This window comes from Miniopterus schreibersii (genome assembly GCF_964146895.1).
Source record: "Miniopterus schreibersii genome assembly, chromosome: X".
Taxonomy (NCBI): Eukaryota; Metazoa; Chordata; class Mammalia; order Chiroptera; family Miniopteridae; genus Miniopterus; species Miniopterus schreibersii.
This window is the reverse complement of record NC_138104.1, coordinates 24,526,521-24,545,879: the sequence shown is the minus strand read 5'-3', so window position 1 is coordinate 24,545,879 and position 19,359 is coordinate 24,526,521. Positions and strand designations below refer to the sequence as shown.

The 19,359-nt window shown below is 39.7% G+C and overlaps 1 protein-coding gene across 3 annotated transcripts in view; it reads right to left on the bottom strand.

The window, feature by feature from the left end:
* Positions 1-19,359, bottom strand: part of COL4A6 (collagen type IV alpha 6 chain) — a 294,921-nt gene that overhangs the window by 54,808 nt on the left and 220,754 nt on the right. For all 3 annotated transcript variants that reach the window (XM_081125610.1, XM_081125612.1, XM_081125611.1), the window contains exons 4-7: positions 18,380-18,514; positions 17,135-17,179; positions 7,639-7,755; positions 873-941 (exon numbers count right to left, since the gene is read on the bottom strand). In XM_081125610.1, coding sequence (XP_080981736.1) covers positions 873-941; positions 7,639-7,755; positions 17,135-17,179; positions 18,380-18,514 — 366 coding nt within the window. The remainder of the gene's footprint in view (positions 1-872; positions 942-7,638; positions 7,756-17,134; positions 17,180-18,379; positions 18,515-19,359) is intronic.

The window sequence follows — 19,359 nt, the reverse complement described above, 5'->3', positions numbered from 1 at the left end:
TCATGAGTTTTTTCCCCAAGTTTGGCATTTATAGCCACGAGCTCGAACCTTGTGACTTCTTCAGTTTTCATCCACCCACCCCCATCACTCCCTTCCAAAGTGACTTCCAATGTTCTGGGCTCTGTGCATGGATGGAAGACAGAAAGGTGCCATCCTCAGCTGAGTGAGCTTGGGTGCATCTTTCCCTCATGTTGGGCACATAGATTCTGATTTGCTAGCAGGGGAATGATGGGCTCCCTTCCCACTCTGCAAGGGAAGTAAGGTCAATCATTTGGCAACAGAGTTTATTGAGGGCCCACAGGATACCAGGTAGTATAAATCAAGAGTACAGTCACATGAATACAATTTTGTTTTTGTCAGTTCTATGAAGACATGAAAGTTTCCAACCAGCTGCAGAGTTGATGAGCAATTTTTGCAGACAGCCAGGGGCCCAGCTAAGGGTGATGGGCTGGTGTAAAGGGACAGAAAATGGCAGGGCCAGGATCCTGGGCTGGTGGCCATGCTGAGATGGGAAGAGACATGCATGGGTTCAAACCAAGGTATGCAGACATCAAGGATTCTAGAGCAGACAAAAGGTATCTGCCTCCAGGAAATGCCTCGGCTTGTCAAAGAAAATGATATGCATGCAAATTGTTTGCTGATCTGTCTCTTATTTTTGGTCTAGATCCTACAAAGCAAGCATCTTTGACAATATAGTTACAAACATTTCTGTCAATGTTTCCACTACAAAATGCTTGGGATCCTTTTTAAATACAGCTTGGTCTGCTCCTTAAATAGAAACGCAAATGCTAGTTGTGGAAATGTTTTTATTGGAGGTGGGCAGGTGAGCTCAGTTTATAGCCTACTTAGCTGTCTGTCTTAGAGGCTCTTACCTTCATTCCTTTGAAACTACCTTGGGTAAGGACAGGTTCACCTTTAGATCCTTTCTGACCAGGAAGCCCCTGAGTAAAATCAGAAAAAAACTTGTAAAAATGTACACACACAGAGTTTTGTTAATAGTATGAACTTTTCAGATAGAGGATGAAACAGCAAGAGGCTGAAATTATGTGGCATATTCTATGGCAGAATTGGCTGTGTTAAGGGCCAAAGTACATCCCCCGAATAGGTGCTGTGTCCCAATTGTATGCCCACTCCTCCAAGTCAGAAGTGTAAAGGGATTAGAAAGGGGGAGACTTTGAATTTATTCAGAACAGTGAATTATCTCTGTAAAGAGCCAGATAGTAAATAATTTAGTCTTTACAGGCCATATCTGGGCTCTGTTCCATATTCTTTACCTCTTTTTCTTTACAATCTTTTAAAAATGTAAAAAGAAGCCACAGGTCAAGTGTCAAGTGAACAAGGGTTAACTGACGCCTGTTCTAAGAGATATCTACAAAACTATCTCCAACCCGTGCTACCACACAACTTCAACTTCAACACCTAAGAGGCCAGTGTGTCTCACTAACACAGAAAACAGTTCAAAGTATACCCAACCCGTCTATCAGCCAGAATTTTACTTTCTCTTTAGCAGATGCCAGCAAATGTCTGCTAGATGTTGTCCTCTTGGGAAAAGTCAGTGTCCCCATACTTAAAGGAAAGTCAGGATTAGTATTGGGGGTAAGGTTAAACTTTGGGGATTGAAGCACTGAATGATGAATTTTTTGAGCTCAAATATTATAGATACATTAAAAGTACAATGTGGTCCTAGAAACAGAAACCAGTTTCTTTCCTAACACTTCCTGATTCCTCTTATTCTTGTGGCTACTACTTTCATCAAAGAAATCTCAAATAATATCTACTCAGGATTCAGCAGGATTAGTAAGGTTCTGTTTAGTAAAATACATGTCCAGGGTCCTATTTGGGCTTAAATGGAAGTTTAGGGACAGGATTAGGTTTTACCCTTGTCCTTTGACTCTCAGATGTTCATTACCTCAAGATTTATTTTCTTCCTGTTGGGAAGAGCACTTCATTTATTTCCTGGATATTCATTTTCTTAACACATTTATGATTTATTCTCCTCTCCTGTTGCCATGGCAGTGTTTGAAGAGCTTTGTGACATAAACAGCTCATACTATGTTGGTAATACAACCCCGTCTACCACACATACACAGCTGCATATTGGTTTGGTCCTTAGATGTCAAGGTTCTTTATGACAACCTGGGGCTTGCATCTCCAGAATAAATCTCACTTGATCATGGTGTATTATCTTTTTTTAATATATTGCTAGATTCGGCTTGCTAATATTTTGTTGAGGATTTTAGAATCTATGTTCATCAGGGATATTGGCCTATACTTTTCTTTCTTTGTCATGTTTTTATCTGTTTTTAGAATCAAGATAATGCTGGCCTCATAAAATGAGTTTGGAGTCTTTCCTCTTCTTGAATTTTTTGGAATAGTTTGAGGAAGATAGGTATTAGTTCTTCTTTGAATGTTTGGTAAAATTCACCTGTAAAACCATTCAGTCTAGGGCTTTAGTTTGTTGGTAGTTTTTTGATTACTGCTTCAAATTCAATAGTTGCAATCTTTCTATTCAGAGCCTCTGACTGTTCCTGATTTAGTTTTGGAAGATTGTATGTTTCTAGGAATTTATCCATTTTGTTCAGATTGTCCAATTTGTTAGCATATAGTTGTTTGTAATAGTTTATTACAATCTTCTGTGGTTTTTTGGTGTCAGTTGTTACTTCTCTTTTGTTTCTGATTTTATTTGGGTCCTCTCACTTTTAAAAAAATATATCTTCATTGATTTCAGAGAGAGGAAGGGAGAGGGAGAGAGAGAGATAAAAACATAAATGATGAGAGAGTCATTGATGGGCTGCCTCCTGCACACCCCAAACTGGGTATCAAGCCCGCAACCAGGGCATGTGCCTTGACCTGGAATCGAACCAGGATCTCCTGGATCCTAGGTCGATGCTCAACCGCTGAGCCATGCTCAGCCGGGCTCCTCCCATTTTTTTTTCCATGAGTCTAGTTAAAGGTTTGTCAATCTTGTTTATCTTTTCAAAGAACCAGCTCTTGATTTCATTGACTTTTGTTTTGTATTTTTTTAGGCTCTATTTCACTTATTTCTGTGCTGATCATTATTATTTCCATCCTTCTACTCACTTTGGGCCATGTTTTTTGTTCTTTTTCAAGTTCCTTTAAGTGTAAAGTTAGATTGTTTATTTGAGCTTTTTCTTGTTTCTTTAGAGAGGCCTGTAATGCTATGAATTTACCTCTTAGGACTGCTTTCCCTGTGTCCCACAGACTTTGGGTTGTTGTGTTCTCATTTTCATTTGTTTCAAGGTACTTTTGATTCTTCCTTGATCTCTTTGCTAACCTATTCATAACATGTTATTTAGCCTCCATGTCTTTGTGTATTTTTCAGTTTTCTTCTTCTGATTAATTTCAAGTTTCATAGCATTATGGTCAGAGAAGATGCTTGATATGATTTCAATCTTCTCAAATTTATTGAGACTTGTTTTGTGCCCTAACATGTAGTCTATCAAAGAAAATGTTCCATGGGCACTTGTAAAGAATGTATATTCTGCTGCTTTGGGGGTGAAATGCTATGAAGATATAAATTAAATCCTTCTAATCTAGTGTGTCATTTAAGGCTGCTGTCTCTTTGTTGATTTTCTGTTTAGAAGACCTGTCAATTGATGTCAGTGGGGTGTTAAAATCCCCTACTATAACTGTATTACTGTCAGTCTCTCCCTCCTGTTCATCAAGATTTGCTTTACATATTTAGGTCCTTCTATGTTAGGTGCATAAATGTTTACAAGGGTTATATCCTCTTTTTGGATTGTTTCCTTTATCATTATGTAGTGTCCTTCTTTGTCTCTTAACCATAGCCTTGGTTTTAAAGTCTATTTTGTCAGATATAAGTATTGTACCCCAGCTTTTTCTTTCCATTTGCATGAAATATCATTTTCCATCCCTTTACTTTTTAGTCTGTCTCTTATCTTTTGTTCTGATATGGGTCTCTTGAAAACAGCATATACATGGGTCTTGTTTTCTTATCCATTCAGCTATCCTATATTTTTAGTAATCAAAATTTTTGGAGCATTTAAGCCATTTACATTTAAAGTGATTATTGTTAGGTATGTATTTATTGACATTTTATTTTTTTAAACTTTGTTCCTCTGTTTTTTTCTTTTTCTCCTCCTCCTCCTCCCCCTCCTCCTCCTCCTCTGCCTCCTCCTCTTTCTTCTTCCTCTTAAAGCAAGCCCTTTAACATTTCTTGTAATACTGGTTTGGTGGAAACAAACTTCTTTAGCCTTTTCTTTTCTGGGAAGCTCTTTATTTCTCCTTCAAATTTACATGATAGTCTTTCAGGGTAAAGTAGCCTTGGTTGTAAGTCCTTGCTTTTCATCACTTTGAATATTTCATGCCAATCCCTTCTGGCCTGAAATGTTTCTGTTGAGAAATCAGCTGACAGTCTTATGGGAGTTCCCTTGTAGGTAACTGAGTGCCTTTCTCTTGTGGCTTTTAAGATTCTCTATTTGCCTTTAACTTTTGCTATTTTAATTATTATATGTCTTGGTGTGGGCCTCTTTGGGTCCATCTTGTTTGGGACTCTCTGCACTTCCTGGACTTGTAGGTCTTTTCCTTCACCAGGTTACAGAAGTTTTCACTCATTATTTCTTCAAATAGGTCCTTGATTCCTTGCAATCTCTCTTCTCCTCCTGGTACCCCTATGATGTGGATGTTGTTATGCTTCATGTTGTTCCAAAGGTCCCTTAAATTATCCTCTTTTTTAAAATTCTATTTTCTTTTTGCTGCTCTGATTGAGTGTTTATTTCTATCTTGTCTTCCAAATCACTGATGTGATCCTCTGCTTCATTGAACCTACTGTTTATTCCTTCCAGTGTATTCTTTTTTTAAAATATATTTTTTATTGATTTCAGAGAGAGGAAGGGAAAGGAAGAGAGAGATGCAAACATCAGTGATGAGAGTCATTGATCAGCTGCCTCATGCACACCCCCTACTGGGGATCAAGCCTGAAACCTGGGCATGTGCCCTGACTGGGAATTGAACCGCAATCTCCTGCATCATAGGTCGATGATCAACTGCTGAGCCACAACAGCCGGGCTCCTTCCAGTGTATTCTTTATTTCAGGTATAGCATTCTTCATTTCTGAGTGGTCCTTATTATGGTTTCTATGTCCTTTTTAATGCTGTTGAATATCTTTATAATCATTACTCTCCACTCTATATTTGATAAATTGCTTACTTCCATTTCATTTAGCTTTTCTTCTGGAGAAGTCTCTTGTTCTTTCATTTGGGGCCTATTTCTTTGTCTCTCCACTTTGCCCTGCCTCTTTGTGTTTGTTTCTATGTATTAGGTAGATTTGCTATGACTCCAAGTCTTGGTAGGGTGGCCTTTGTAGTAGGTGACCTGTGGGATCAGTGGTGCAGTTTCCCTTATCACCTGAGCTGGTGCTCTAAGAATGTCCCTTGTGCATGTTATGTAGGCCCTTCTGTTATAACTGAGTCTTGATTGCTATTGGCCCATTTGTGCATGGCATCAACCCTCAGGCTGGCTGACAGTGAGGTTCAACCCCCAACATAGTGTGCAAGCTACTGTGCAGGTGTTGATCACATGAAGAGGAATTCACCTCAGCAGGGTTTAGTGCCTGCTGAGATCTACCTGTGGATATTCTGCTTGTGAAGCCTATTGGATCTTGCTCTGTTGTTGTCTGAAGCTGGACACTGGGAGTATTTGTTCTCGACCTGTTTAGAGGGGCTCTGGGGCAGGCCAATGTCAGACACTGTTTGTAACTGGCCTTGGGCAACCTGCTTGGAGCTATCAGTGATCCACAACTTGTTGATTCTCTGCTGGGCCTGGGTGCATGTGAAAAGAAGCAAGTTGTGCACCAAGGTCTGCTTTTATTAGCACTGGGCCCAAGTGCAGGTCAGTAACAGTCTCAAAGCACCCAGAGACCCCCTTCTGCCCACAGGCTGTCTGGCTCAGTCACTTAAAGAGCCACCAGCTATACTCCTCAGGAGGGCATATGCTCCACAGAATGGGGTGAGAGGCATTCCAGTGGGTGAGGCTATTAGTCTCCCTAGGCTGATGCTGCATGGACGGGAATGCTCTGCCCAAGAAAGATGGCTTCTGCAGTATGCGGGAATGACTCAGCACAGGGATCCTGGCAGCTGACCTCTCAGCTCTCTCCCTAGAACCACCAACCCCAGAATTTCCTGAAGCAATTCAGTCCACTTTCCCCTCCCTCTGCCAGAGCCCAGGGTGAGTGGCTAAAAACAAAATTTTGTGCATTGGCCCTTAAAGAGAGTGCCTGAATTTTTAGCTCCCTCTCTCTGGTGGAGAGAAACCCCACTGCTTTTCACATGCAGATGTTATATGGGTACCTTTTCTGGTTCTGGTGCTGTGGGCTGGGGAGCCTGACTTGGGGTTCAGATCCCACACTTCTCAGGAGGAAGTCCTCGCAGCTGATATATCCCTCCAGAACTTCAGCTGCTGCCCGTGAGTGCCTGGCCAGCCCCCTCGCCCCTCCACCTCTCCTACCAGTTTTGATGTGGCCTCCACTTTACGTCCTTGGTTATAAGTTTTCTCTTCAGCTAGTCTTCAGTTGGTTATTCAGGATGAGTTTTCTATAATTTAGTTGTAACTCCAGTTTGGTCCTGGAAGGAGGTGAGTGTTGCTTCCACCTACTCCTCTGCCATCATGGATCTCTCTGTACATCTCACTTTCTGACATATATACCCACATCCATAACTTGGTCACTGAAGATGCTGCTGTTGATCTTTTAGTAAAATTCCAATCAATTAATGCAGCCTTGGATCTGTCTAATAGTATGATTTATAGCTTAATATATCACATCAGTACCCTTATTAGCTTAAATTATTTTAACTGAAGTTGAGAATGGACTTGAAATGTGTTATTTTTCTCTTTCCAGCCACTTATAAAAGCAGCCTTATAAGGCATGGTATTTATCCCTTGAAATCCCTTATATTTTAATATTTTATCTCTATCTGGATAAATGGAATTTAATAAAAATGACACTATGAAAAATGCTTTTTCAATCTCAGAACCAAGGGTTATGATGTGCAGTGGGAGGGGAGAAGGGAGCAAACTATGTCAGTGTAGAGTAGGATTTCTCAACTATTTCTCACTGTTGATACTTCAGGACAGATTATTCCTTGATGTTGAGAAGATATTGTCCTGTGCTAGTAGCATATCTCCAGTTTATGATAACCAAAAATGTCAATAATAACTGTCAAATGTGTCCTGAGGGGACAATATCACCCCTGGTTAAGAATCACTAGTATATACCAAGCCTGCCAAGCCCTTTGGGCCATTGTTAGTGCTTCCATGATCCTATGTAAGCTTTCCAAATATTAAATTTCCCATATTGCCTTATGTGGGAATATATCAAATAGCTTGAGTGTGTACTTTGGCTCTTTTAACAATCTTACCAACTTAAAAAATATTAAAAAACAACCTTAAGTAATGTAACATGTGTACACTCTTCTGCAACTGGTATTACTCTTTAGACTTTTAATGTTATGGTGCTGCAAGCACAGACTCCTGAATTAGACAAAGGGCTACAACAGATGCCCCATAGATGCTTAATGAGATCTCCAGAGAGGAGAAAAAGGGCACACTTGGAGGGAAGCAAAGCCATTTGAAATAATGTACAAAGATCTGGAAGCATACAGGTGGTCCAAGAAGCCCAGGATAGCCATCAGGGCCTGGAAGTCCAACAGTTCCTTGAGTTCCATTACAGCCATCCAGGCCAGGTAGGCCTCTGGGGCCTGGCTGTCCAGGGTGGCCCTGTTTAAAGATAAAAGAAGGGATCAAGTCAGGCAAAGGACTCTCAGCTACTCTCTGATAAGCTCCACGGTGAGGGAAGCCAAGCATGATGCCAAACTCTGGCTCTTTGTTCATTCCCTTAGCCCCATCACTGATGTTCTCATAGCTCTCCTTCATACTCAGGTGTATGTCACTGATGACAGTTCAGTGTTACCCTTCCCAAAAGGATCAATGCTTTAATAAGATCCAAACTGAAACCAAAGGGATCAAACATGAAGAGGTGGGATACATAGGGTGTTGCAACTTCACCTTCCCTGGGTACAAAAATATACTAAGTCGGGGCTTAGCTGTCTGGCAGCTGAGCTGAAACCAACATGGAATCATGCCAGGCTTTAGGATTCCTCAGAACAGACTGGAACCTGGACAACCTGGCATGGTTTTCTGTATTGAAAACTTTGCATGAGAAATGATACTGAATTTTGGTCAAGAGAGCAGAAGAACTTTCCACAGCACCACCTCTCCTGAAAGTAGCTTGGTAAAAAATAAGCAGGTCCTCAAAAAACTACACTTTTAATCTTATTTTGTCATTATCACATGTCATGTTATTGCTTCAGTTAGCGAATGCTATCTTCCCCTCTTCTCCATACTCACTACAGAGGCAGTGAGCTTGTGTTGGGCAATCATTATTCTATGGCTTTAGGCCTTACAGTGTTCCAGTAGTACCATTCTTTCTTTCCCCTTTAGGCACAAGGGTGGTAATAGCTTTGTGTTAGTTGCTTCACCATCCATTGTTGTTTCCATTAATCCTGACCATATCCTTTAAATATACCCTTCACTCAACTCTTCTGTTAACCTTTTCAAGTGTAGTATATATTTCTTCCTGGGATCCTGATCACCACTTTAAAATGTCCCAGCTAAGCTTGCTAGAAGTAATCTTTTAGTTGAGTAACAGGGATGAGTTAAGACAAGACAAGTTGGCTCAGTATTAGGGATATTTCTTACTCCTGGGATCTTGGTTCTGTTTGACACCAAAACCTTTGCTTGGATTCTTACCCATTTGTATCCCCATTTTTTTTCACTTGGGCCCCAATCTTTTTGTAGTTTTCTTGCCTAAACTCTTGATATTTTCTATCTGCAGGATTCCAGGGACACCTGTTCACTCTTTTCTACCTTAGCTAAATTCTCCGTGATTAACCTCTGACCTCCGACAGACCTGTCAGCCCTTTCTTATCCAGCTGATACAATAGGATGGTGGACTCAGCATGTTTGAGCCAGTCAGACTTGTACTTCAATCCCAGCTTTGCAACTCTCCAACTTAAACCTCAGTTTCCTCATTTGTAAAATGGAGATGAATAATACTATCTCATAGGGTTGTTGTTAACATTAAAATAAAAATTTAAGTTTGGTCAGCATGGCTCAGAGCTTGAACATCAACCTATGATCCAGGAGATCGCAGTTCAATTCCCAGTTAGTGCATATGCCCAGGTTTCGGGCTTAATCCCCAGAAGGGGGCATGCAGAAGGCAGCTGATCAATGACACTCTCATCATTGATGCTTCTATTTCTCTCTCCCTCTCCCTTCCTCTCTCTGAAATCAATAAAGACATATTAAAATAATAATAAAATGTAAAATTTGTGGTTAAAATTACATGACACTAGGTTTACTACATAGGAGTTCAATAAATGGTAAGTCATCTTCTATCAAGCAAGGATCAGCCACCAGGCTAAGTTCTGTCTCCTCTCAGTTCTCAGTACCACAACATTTCTGGCACTTTGCCCTTTCTGGTTATTGCTAATGATTTTTCACATGTGTGAGCCAGCTCTTCAAGAGAATATAGCTTTTTAGGGAGAAAACCATGGTTCTGTATAACCACAAGCATCTGAAATACATAGAATAGGACCTGCTGTATTCCAGAAAAGCAATGTTACTCAGAACATTTCTATTTGGTGAGTGGTATGTGTTCACTTTGAAGATATAAATCTGGTGTGTTCATTTACACATCTCTAGGCAGGAAAATGTTTAAGATTGACTCCATGTGAAAAGCTAAACATAAATTGCAAAGGATAACTTGAAAACTTCTCTCAAATTATATGAACTAAAAACATTTGATAAACATACATTTCTTGTGGTTGCCAACAGCCCAAAATCACAGCTGTGATATCACTAAAAGCCACAGCCTTACTACCTTTAGTCTATGTTGTTTTAATGTTGAATATGTTGATGAGTGCTTGTTTGTTCACTCTCTCAACTGGTTGCTGTGCTTCATAGTGCACAGAATTGGATGGTAATGAAATGGTAACTTGCTCATTCATGTTGAAATTGTCTACATGACAGCAAAAATAAGAGTTTTTAGAGCAAAACCAGTGGCACATATGTTAGCAATCATCCAACATTAAGAAGGAAACCAGGTTTGTGCAGTGATCCAGTTTAGTACGATGTGTTGGGGAAGCTGTTGGTTTCAGTCCAATTACTTAATAAGTGCCACTGAAAGTTGAGAAAAATAATTAGTCTGACTAGACCAAGGGTATTTGTTGTATTCCTCTGTCTGAGGGAGTTCTGCCAGTCTGAGAACTGTTGCCTTTATAGGTTCTGGAGGTTGGAGTGGGTCCCCCAAATATTTTTAGTTCCTAGTATATGCTGAATTCAGCCCTGGGGTCTCTGAGGCCACAGAGAGGAGCAGAAGACATACTTTGTGTTTTCAAGGAGCTAGATAAGACTATCATACAAGACAATCAATAAATACCATGGGCCATATGTAATAAGTAACTAGAGGGTGTGGAACAGACATCAAGGACTCCTGGAAAATTACAGTTGGAGGAAGAGGTAAGCAGTAAATAAAAGGTGCTCAATAAATGCATCACGAATAGCTGGAAGAAAGAGGAGGAAGAAGGGAGAATAATTTCATAGAATAAGACTTTGAGCCTCTTGCTAAGCAATCAAAAGTCAAAAGTAAAGATATACAACCTTTGGTCAAGGAAAGGGTCAGTGAAGGTCCAAGGGAGTGGGGACTTCTACTGGGAGAAGCACGCTTATTTGGAGGAATGTGGACACCTGCAACTCATTCTCCCAACGAATTAAGCCCCAAAGAGAAGTGATCAATTCCTGCAAGCCCTAGTGCTCTCTAAGTTATGAGCTGGAGGCAGAAGTGTCCAGCTGGACACTGGGGCAGGTTCCAGCTCTGAACCACAGGAATCAGCCTCTGTACCACAGGATTCACTTCCTTCCAGTCCCCATTAAAAAGATACTACAGGAGGAAAGGGATAGTACACTGAAAGCTCTAAATCCCCCCACTTATCTCTGGTGAAGCAAGCTACACAGGATGAATAGAAGAGGCAGCCTCAAGTCTGCTAGTTTCCCTTACCCACTGGGTCCTAGAAGATACACATTGTGAGTGGAGACTGCATAAAGTGACCATAGGAACACAGCCATGAGAGAATGCCAAGGGGCATCACAAAGTAATGGCCAACTCCATACGTTTACTGCCCCACTGGCCCATTTCTGGGCATTTTGCAGGCTCTGCACTTAAATAAAATATAGAAATCTGATGGCCAATTTGTTGATACATGTAACAAATACAAGGTAAGTGAGCCTTCTATTTTCTAAATCCATAAATGTATACTAGATCTGGAGAGACAATGGATCCAATGATTATATCTTTAAGGGTGGAGCCATATATATTTTTTCTGTATCCTTATAGTAGAGGGCTAGCACATATAGCAGGTGCTCAAGAAATACCTATAGATTGGCACAAAGAGATCTAAACCTCCTTCCCTGATACTAGATGATTATGTAGTGTCACACAAGAAGCTGTTATGTTTAGGGCTTCCACACAAGACTTGGTTCTTCTCTTAAATAAGGTTGAAAACCACTGCTATAGACAAACAGTTCAGGCTAAAGATTAAATATATAGAGAAGTGCCAAACGACATAACTAAAAAGTGATAGCAACAAATTGGTATCATTGGAATGAATAAACAGAAGACTAGAGGAAGCTGAGGATTGGATCAGTGAATTAGAAGACAAGGTAGAAAAAAAATCACTCCATCAGAGAACCAAAAAGAAAAAAACAATTTAAAAACAGAAGGACAGTCTAAGGGAGCTGTGGGACAACATGAAATGATATTTGCATTATAGGAGTACCAGAAGAGGTGAAAAATAAGCAAGGGTTAGAGAACCTGTCTGAAGAAATAATGGCAGAAAACTTCCTTAACCTGGTGAAGGAAAAAGTCACACAAGTTCAGGAGGCACAGAGAGTCCAAAGCAAAAAGAATCCAAAGAGGCCCACACTCAGACACATCATAATTAAAATGCCAAGAATTCAAGACAAAGAGAGAATCTTAAAGGAAGCTAGGGAAAAGCAATCTGTTACATACAAAGGAGCCCCAATAAGGCTGTCAGATGACTTCTCACTAGAAACTCTACAGGCCAGAAGGGAATGGCATGAAGTATTCAAGGTAATGCAAAAAAAGAATCTGAAAGCAACACTAATTTATCCAGCAAGATTATCATTCAAGATAGATGGTGAAATAAAGAGCTTCCCAGGCAAAAGAAGGCTAAAGGACTTTATCACCACCAAACAAGCATTATGGGAAATGTTAAAGGAACTGCTATAATTAGAAGTAGAAATAGAGAGAAAGAGAAACATAGGTATAAAGAATCAAAATGGCAATAGATAAGTATCTATCAATAACAACCCTAAATGTAAATGAATTAAATGCTCCAAGAAAAAGACATAGGGTGGCTTAACGGATAAGAAAACATGACCCAAATATATGCTGTCTATAAGAGACCTACCTCAAAACAAAAGACTCACACAGAATGAGAGTGAAGGGAAAAAATATTCCATGCAAATGGAAATAAAAAAATAGTTGGGGTAGCAATATTCATATCTGACAAAATAGACTTCAAAATGAAGACCATAACAAGAGACAAGAAAAGTCACTACATAATACTCAAAGGATCGATCCAACAAGAGAATATAACCCTGATAAACATATATGTACCCAATACAAGAGCACCCAATTTTATTTAAAAAAAAACACTTCTAGAGGACTTTAAGGGAGAGATTGACAGCAATACAGTCATATTAGGGAATTTTAACACCCCACTGACGTCATTGGATAGGTCTTCCAGACAAAAAATCAACAAGGAAACAATGACCCTAGATGACACACAAGTTCAGATGGATTTAATTGACATTTACAGAACAGTCCACCTCAAAGCTACAAAAGGTACATTCTTCTCAAGTGCACAAAAGACATTCTCAAAGATAGACCACATGTTAGGACACAAAACAAGTCTCTACAAGTTTGAGAAGATTGAAATCATATCAAGCATCTTCTCAGACCACAATGGTATGAAATTAGAAATCAAGTATAATGAAAACATTAAAAAACATTCAAACACATGGAGGCTAAATAGCATGTTTTTAAACAATGAATGGGTTACTAAAGAGATCAAGAAAGAAATAAAAAACTTCCTGGAAACAAATAAAAATGATCCAAATCTATGGGACACAATGAAAGCAGTCCTGAGAGGGAAGTTCATAGCAGTACAAGCCTACCTCAAAAAACAAGAAAAACTTCTAACAGATTCTCTAACCCTACAACTAAAAACACAGAAAGAGAACAACAAGAAAAGCCCAAAGTAGAAGGAAGGAAATAATATAGATTGGAACAGAAATGAATGACATAGAGGCTACAAAAACAATATAAAAATCAATGAAACCAAGAGCTGGTTCTTTGAAAAGATAAATAAGATTGATTAACCTCTAGCCAGACTCATCAAGAAACAGAGAGGACCCAAATAAAATCAGAAATGAAAGAGGTGAAATAACAACTGACCCAAAAGAAATATAAAGGATTGTAAGAAAATACTATGAACAACTATACTACACCAAGCTGGGCAACCTGGATGCAGTGGACAAATTTCTAGAAAAATACAACCTTCCAAAACTCAATCAGGAAGAGTCAGAAAACCTGAATTTACTGATAACTGTTGATGAAGTTGAGGCAGTAATCAAAGGGCTCCCAGTACACAAGAGCCCTGGCCCAGATGGCTTCACAGGGGAGTTTTGCCAAGCATTCAAAAAAGAACTAACACTCTCCTCATACTATTTCAAAAAATCCAAAAGGAAGGAACACTTCCAAGCTCTTTTTACAAGGCCAGTGTTAGCCTAATTCCAAAACCAGATAAAGACACTACAAAGAAAGAGAATTACAGGCCAAAATCCCTGATGAACATAGGTGCTAAAATCCTCAACAAAATACTAGCAAACTGGATCCAGCAATACATTAAAAAGATCATACACCATGACCAAGTGGGATTTATTCCAGGGATGCAAGGCTGGTATAATATTAACAAGTCAATAAACGTGAAACATAACATAAACAAATTGAAAGACAAAAATCACACGATCACATCAATAGATGCAGAAAAAGCATTCAACAAAATCTAACACCCATTTTTGATAAAAACTCTCAGCAAAGTGGGAATAGAGGTATCATACCTCAACATAATAAAGGCCATATATGACAAACCTACATCCAACATCATACTCAATGGGCAAAAACTAAAACCATTTCCCCTAAGAACAGGAACAAGACAGGGTTGTCTGCGTTCACCACTCTTATTCAACACAGTACTGGAAGTCTTAGCCACAGCAATCACACAAGAAGAAAACATAAAAGGTATCCAAATTGGAAAGGAGGAAATAAAACTCATTGTTTGCAGATGACATGATATTGTACATAGAAAATCTTAAAGACTCCACCAAAAAACTACTAGATTTAAAAAATGAATTTGGCAAGCTAGCAGGATACACAATTAACCCCCAGAAATTGATGACATTTTTATACACCAATAATGAAATCTCAGAAAGAGAAAGTAAAAAACAATACCATTTACCACTGCAACTAAAAAAATAAGATACCTAGGAATAAACTTAACCAAGGATGTAAAAGACCATGCTCGGAAAACAACAAAATACTGAAAAAAGAAATAAAGGAAGATATAAACAAATAGAAAGATATACCATGTTTATGGACTAGTAGAATTAACATCATTAAAATGTCCATATTACCCAAAGCAATCTGTATATTCAATACAATCCCTATTAAAATACCAACAGCATATTTCACAGATCTAGAACAAACACTTTGAAAATTTATATAGAACCAAAAAGGACTCTGAATGGCCACAGCAATCTTGAGAAAGAAGAACAAAGTTGGAGGGATCACAATACCAGATATCAAATTATACTACAAAGCCACTGTAATCAAAACAGCCTGGTACTGGCACAAGAACAGACATACAGATCAGTGGAATAGAACAGAGAACCCAGAAATTAACTCATGCCATTATGGTCAATTAATATTTGACAAAGGAAGCAAGACCATACAATGGAGTAAAGACAGTCTCGTCAATAAATGCTGTTGGGAAAACTGGACAGGTACATATAAAAAAAATGAAACTAGACCACCAACTTACACCATATATAAAAATAAACACAAAATGGATAAAAGACTTAAATGTAAGGCCTGAAACCATAAAAATTCTAGAAGAAAACATCGGCAGCAAAATCGCACACATCGCTCGTAGCTATATGTTTGCTCATATATCTCTATGTGCAAGAGAAAGGAGAAAACAAACAAATGGGACTACATCAAAATTAAAAGCTTCTGCACAGCAAAAGAAACTATCAACAAAATGAAAAGGGAGCCCGCTGTATGGGAAGACGTATTTGCCAACCACACATCTGATAAAAGGTTAATACCCAAAATAGATAAGGAACTTATACAACTTAACAAAAGGAAGACAATCCAATTAAAAAATGGGGAAAGGACCTAAATAGAAACTTATCTAAAGAGAACATGTAGATGGCCAAGAGACATATGAAAAAATGCTCAAAGCTACTAATCATCAGAGATGCAAATTAAAACCAAAATGAAGTATCACTTCACACCTGTCAGAATGGCTACCATCAACAAATCAACAAATGACAAGTGCTGGCGAGGATGTGGAGAAAAGGGAATCCTAGTACAAGGCTGGTGGGAATGCAGACTGGTACAGCCACTATGGAAAGCAGTATGGAATGTCCTCAAAAAATTAAAAATGGAACTGCCATTTGACCCTGTGATCCCACTTCTAGGAATATATCCTAAGAAACCCAAAACACCAATCACAAAGAATTTATGCATCCCTATGTTCATAGCAGCACAATTTACAGTAGCTATGGTCTGGAAAGAGCCCAAGCGCTCATCAGTAGATGAGTGGATAAAAAAGTTGTGGTACATTTACCCCAAGGCATACTATGCAGCTGTAAAAAAGAAGGATCTCTTATCCTTTGGGATAGCATGGTGGGAACTGGAGAGTATTATGCTAAGTGAAATAAGCCAGTCAGAGAAAGACAAATACCACATGATCTTACTTATATGTGGAATGTAATAAACAAAATAAACCGATGAACAAAATGGATCCAGACACATAGAAGCATGGAATAGACTGAGGGATCTCAGAGGGAACCTGTGGATGGGGGAGTGGATGGGGAGAGATTAATCAAAGAACTTATATGTTTATTAGCATAACTCATGGACACAGACATTGGTCTGGTGAAGGCCTGGGGGTGGAGTGGATGCAGGGTGGAGGGGATCAATGGGGCTAAAAAGGGGGCATCTGTAATATTTTCAACAATAAAGATTTTAAAAAAGTGATAGCAGCAAGGTCCAAATACCGTATTTTAAAGGCTGGCAAAACGTTACCATGTGATCTCCAGTGGTGTGGTAAGTAGGGATATGAGGTAGAAATGGAGAAACTAAGGACTGGGTTGGATGGAATGGGAGAAGACAATGTCTGCAAGCTCCAAACTCCCCACTTATCTCCAGAAAATCCAGGTGCTCAGGATGAATGAAAGAGGTGCCTCCAAGTGGTCTTTAGAGTAGTCATTTTGTACAAACTAAAGGGAAATTCACTCTGAAATGAGATGAGCCTGAAGAGAACAAATTACTGAAACGAAATGTATTAAGATATCAAGATATTTTCTTCCCAATTTCATATACATTCTTAAATTTCTTATAATTAGTATATAAGTGCTGTAATGTGGCACTGATTCCACACTTTAGAGCCAGTCCCTCATCTCCAATTAAAGCTCCCCTCAACTCACAAGACCTATCTCATTTTTGCTAAGATGGTTTTTTATGCTTGCACATGTCTCTGCACCCCAAACTATCTCATTTGGTGTTGCCTGTAACTGAATCCCTGGGAAACTGTGTGACCACTGCACATCTCAACACATGACCATGAGCATGTTTGCATAAGACAGGATGTTGCTAACGCCAAAGTGCTTGAGGTATGAGGCAGAGCCTAGAGGTGTTATTTTAAAATGCCTATGTGGACACACTCACCGGAATCCCATTGATGCCAAGAAAGCCAGGAACTCCCATGGGACCCTAAAAAAAAGAGTAGGGAGAGGAATGTTAGAGATAATCCAATTGACTTCCATTTGATTCAGTGAATTTGTTCATGTAATTCATGACCTAAATTGTTAAGAAGCATTTTGTACCTCCTCTTTCACATTGGATCACCTTGCTCCCTATTCTAGTTTGAAGTGGTCACTTGCCTCTACCTAAGGTCTCGGACACGTGTGTGTTATGAGACCAGTTCTTGTCTTAGGCAATGTGGTGTAAGGCCTAAAACTAAGCCTCAGTATTATATGCTGTCTTGACATCTGGGCAAATGGCCTAAACACAATTCCCCCTCTCCACTCTGCTCCTGTAGATAAGGTTTCCTAGGCAAACAACCCTCTTAATCAAACAGACCAGATGCAGTTCCTGCTTATCTCTGAGTAGTGGGTTTTAGTTCCCTGCTGGCCTACTGAATTATTCAAACAAGCCAATCATATTCTCCCTCAGGAGCCAAGGGGAACCTCATCTCCTTGACACTACAAAATCTGCCTCCCATAGCCACTTCTGGTTTATTCTGAACCCAAGGGCAACCTCTGTGTGGCCCTGCATAGTGTGTGGTGTACTCCTCCCCTGTGCTGGGAGTATATGTGACTAATAAACCTGCTGTCCATCTCTTCTGTTCAATGTCAGGTGGCATATCTTTGGCCATCCCCAGAACCCTAGGGTTGGAATCCCTCCCTCACCAGTGGGGTGAAGAGGAGGTGACTAAAATCGGCAGGGAAAATAAACTAAGCACTAAACTCAGTCAGCCACCATGACATGACTAATCTCTTTTCTTGAATCTTTTCTCCTCTATTTGTGGTCAAGATTGCTTCTATGCATTCTGATCCCTTGCTTCCCAGTCGCCTTGCCTTGAATTCCTGACCTCTACTTCCCAGATGATTGGAATTTTTGACTCATGCCCAGTTCAAACACACGTGACTTCACACCACAGCGAGTCCACTTGTCTAGCAAGTAGCTAATACGTGCACTTTATGTATGGTTTGTTTGCCATGGGAGCCTGTCCAGAAATGGGCTGATTCATTAGTAGCACACTATGCAGCTTGTCTCTTATTGAAATATGTAGCCCTACACCATGGTATTCAGGATTAGTGTTATTTCCAAAACAGAACTGAGACTTAGATCCTTTTACCTTCATACTTGTGACCCATAAGTCAAATGAAAATCAAGCTTTGGTGCTCTTACTTTATCTCCTTTTGGTCCATATGTTCCCAGAGGGCCTTGGGAGCCCCTTTCTCCTTTGAACCCTGATAAACCACTAGGGCCAGCAAATCCTTGAGGACCTGTTGGACCTTGAATTCCAGTGGGTCCCGGTCGCCCCTAAGATGGACAGAAGGAGTACAATTAGTTAACAGAGGACTTAACATCACACTTCTCATTTTCCCATGCATAAAGAACACTGTCACCACTTCACTAAATAATTTTGGCTTAGAAGCATGCCAAAGTTCCAGACACAGATCAGAAAAGGCTATTTTAGGGGCTGCTAAACTTATTTGGATAGAACATATTTTATAAGCACATTTAATAAGATTCATGTGCACCAAGATCCTTCAACTTTGTACTTCTTAGGGGATTAGTTATTCAGGCTGGATAATATTGTCCTCTTGGTAGTTAATGCCAGGTCATCCATCAGATTGTCAAAATAGTGAAAGAACAGAATGCTGGAGAGCATCATGACATTTTATAACTCACATTCAAATGGCTAACCACACGCTTGCTGTGAAGTGCATAAATGGCTGTGCCTAAAGAACACTGTCTCCAGGGTGCAGAGGTGAGCACCCAGAAACCCATGGGCTGACCAATATGTCAGAGCTCATCTTTGTTGGCAGACCTTAGGACCTCACCACTGCAACTGGAAAAAGATGCTCACAGGGAACACACACACACACACACACACAAATTATTTATTTGCTCCCTCCCTATCTCACTCTCCTTCCCTTTACTCCTGCCAACTGAACAATGTAGAAGGTGTAGTATCCAAGGAGCTTGAGAATATACACTATCAATTATGATAGCAAGAGGAAGCAGCCTGACGATTTTGAATGACCTGCTTATAAAATATCTGTAGTAATGAAGTCTGAGAGTTCAGGCTGACATTTTAAAGCTGACTGAGACAGAGAATTAACTCCAGTGGGTGCCACACAGGTGGGCTAGTCTATCATTTA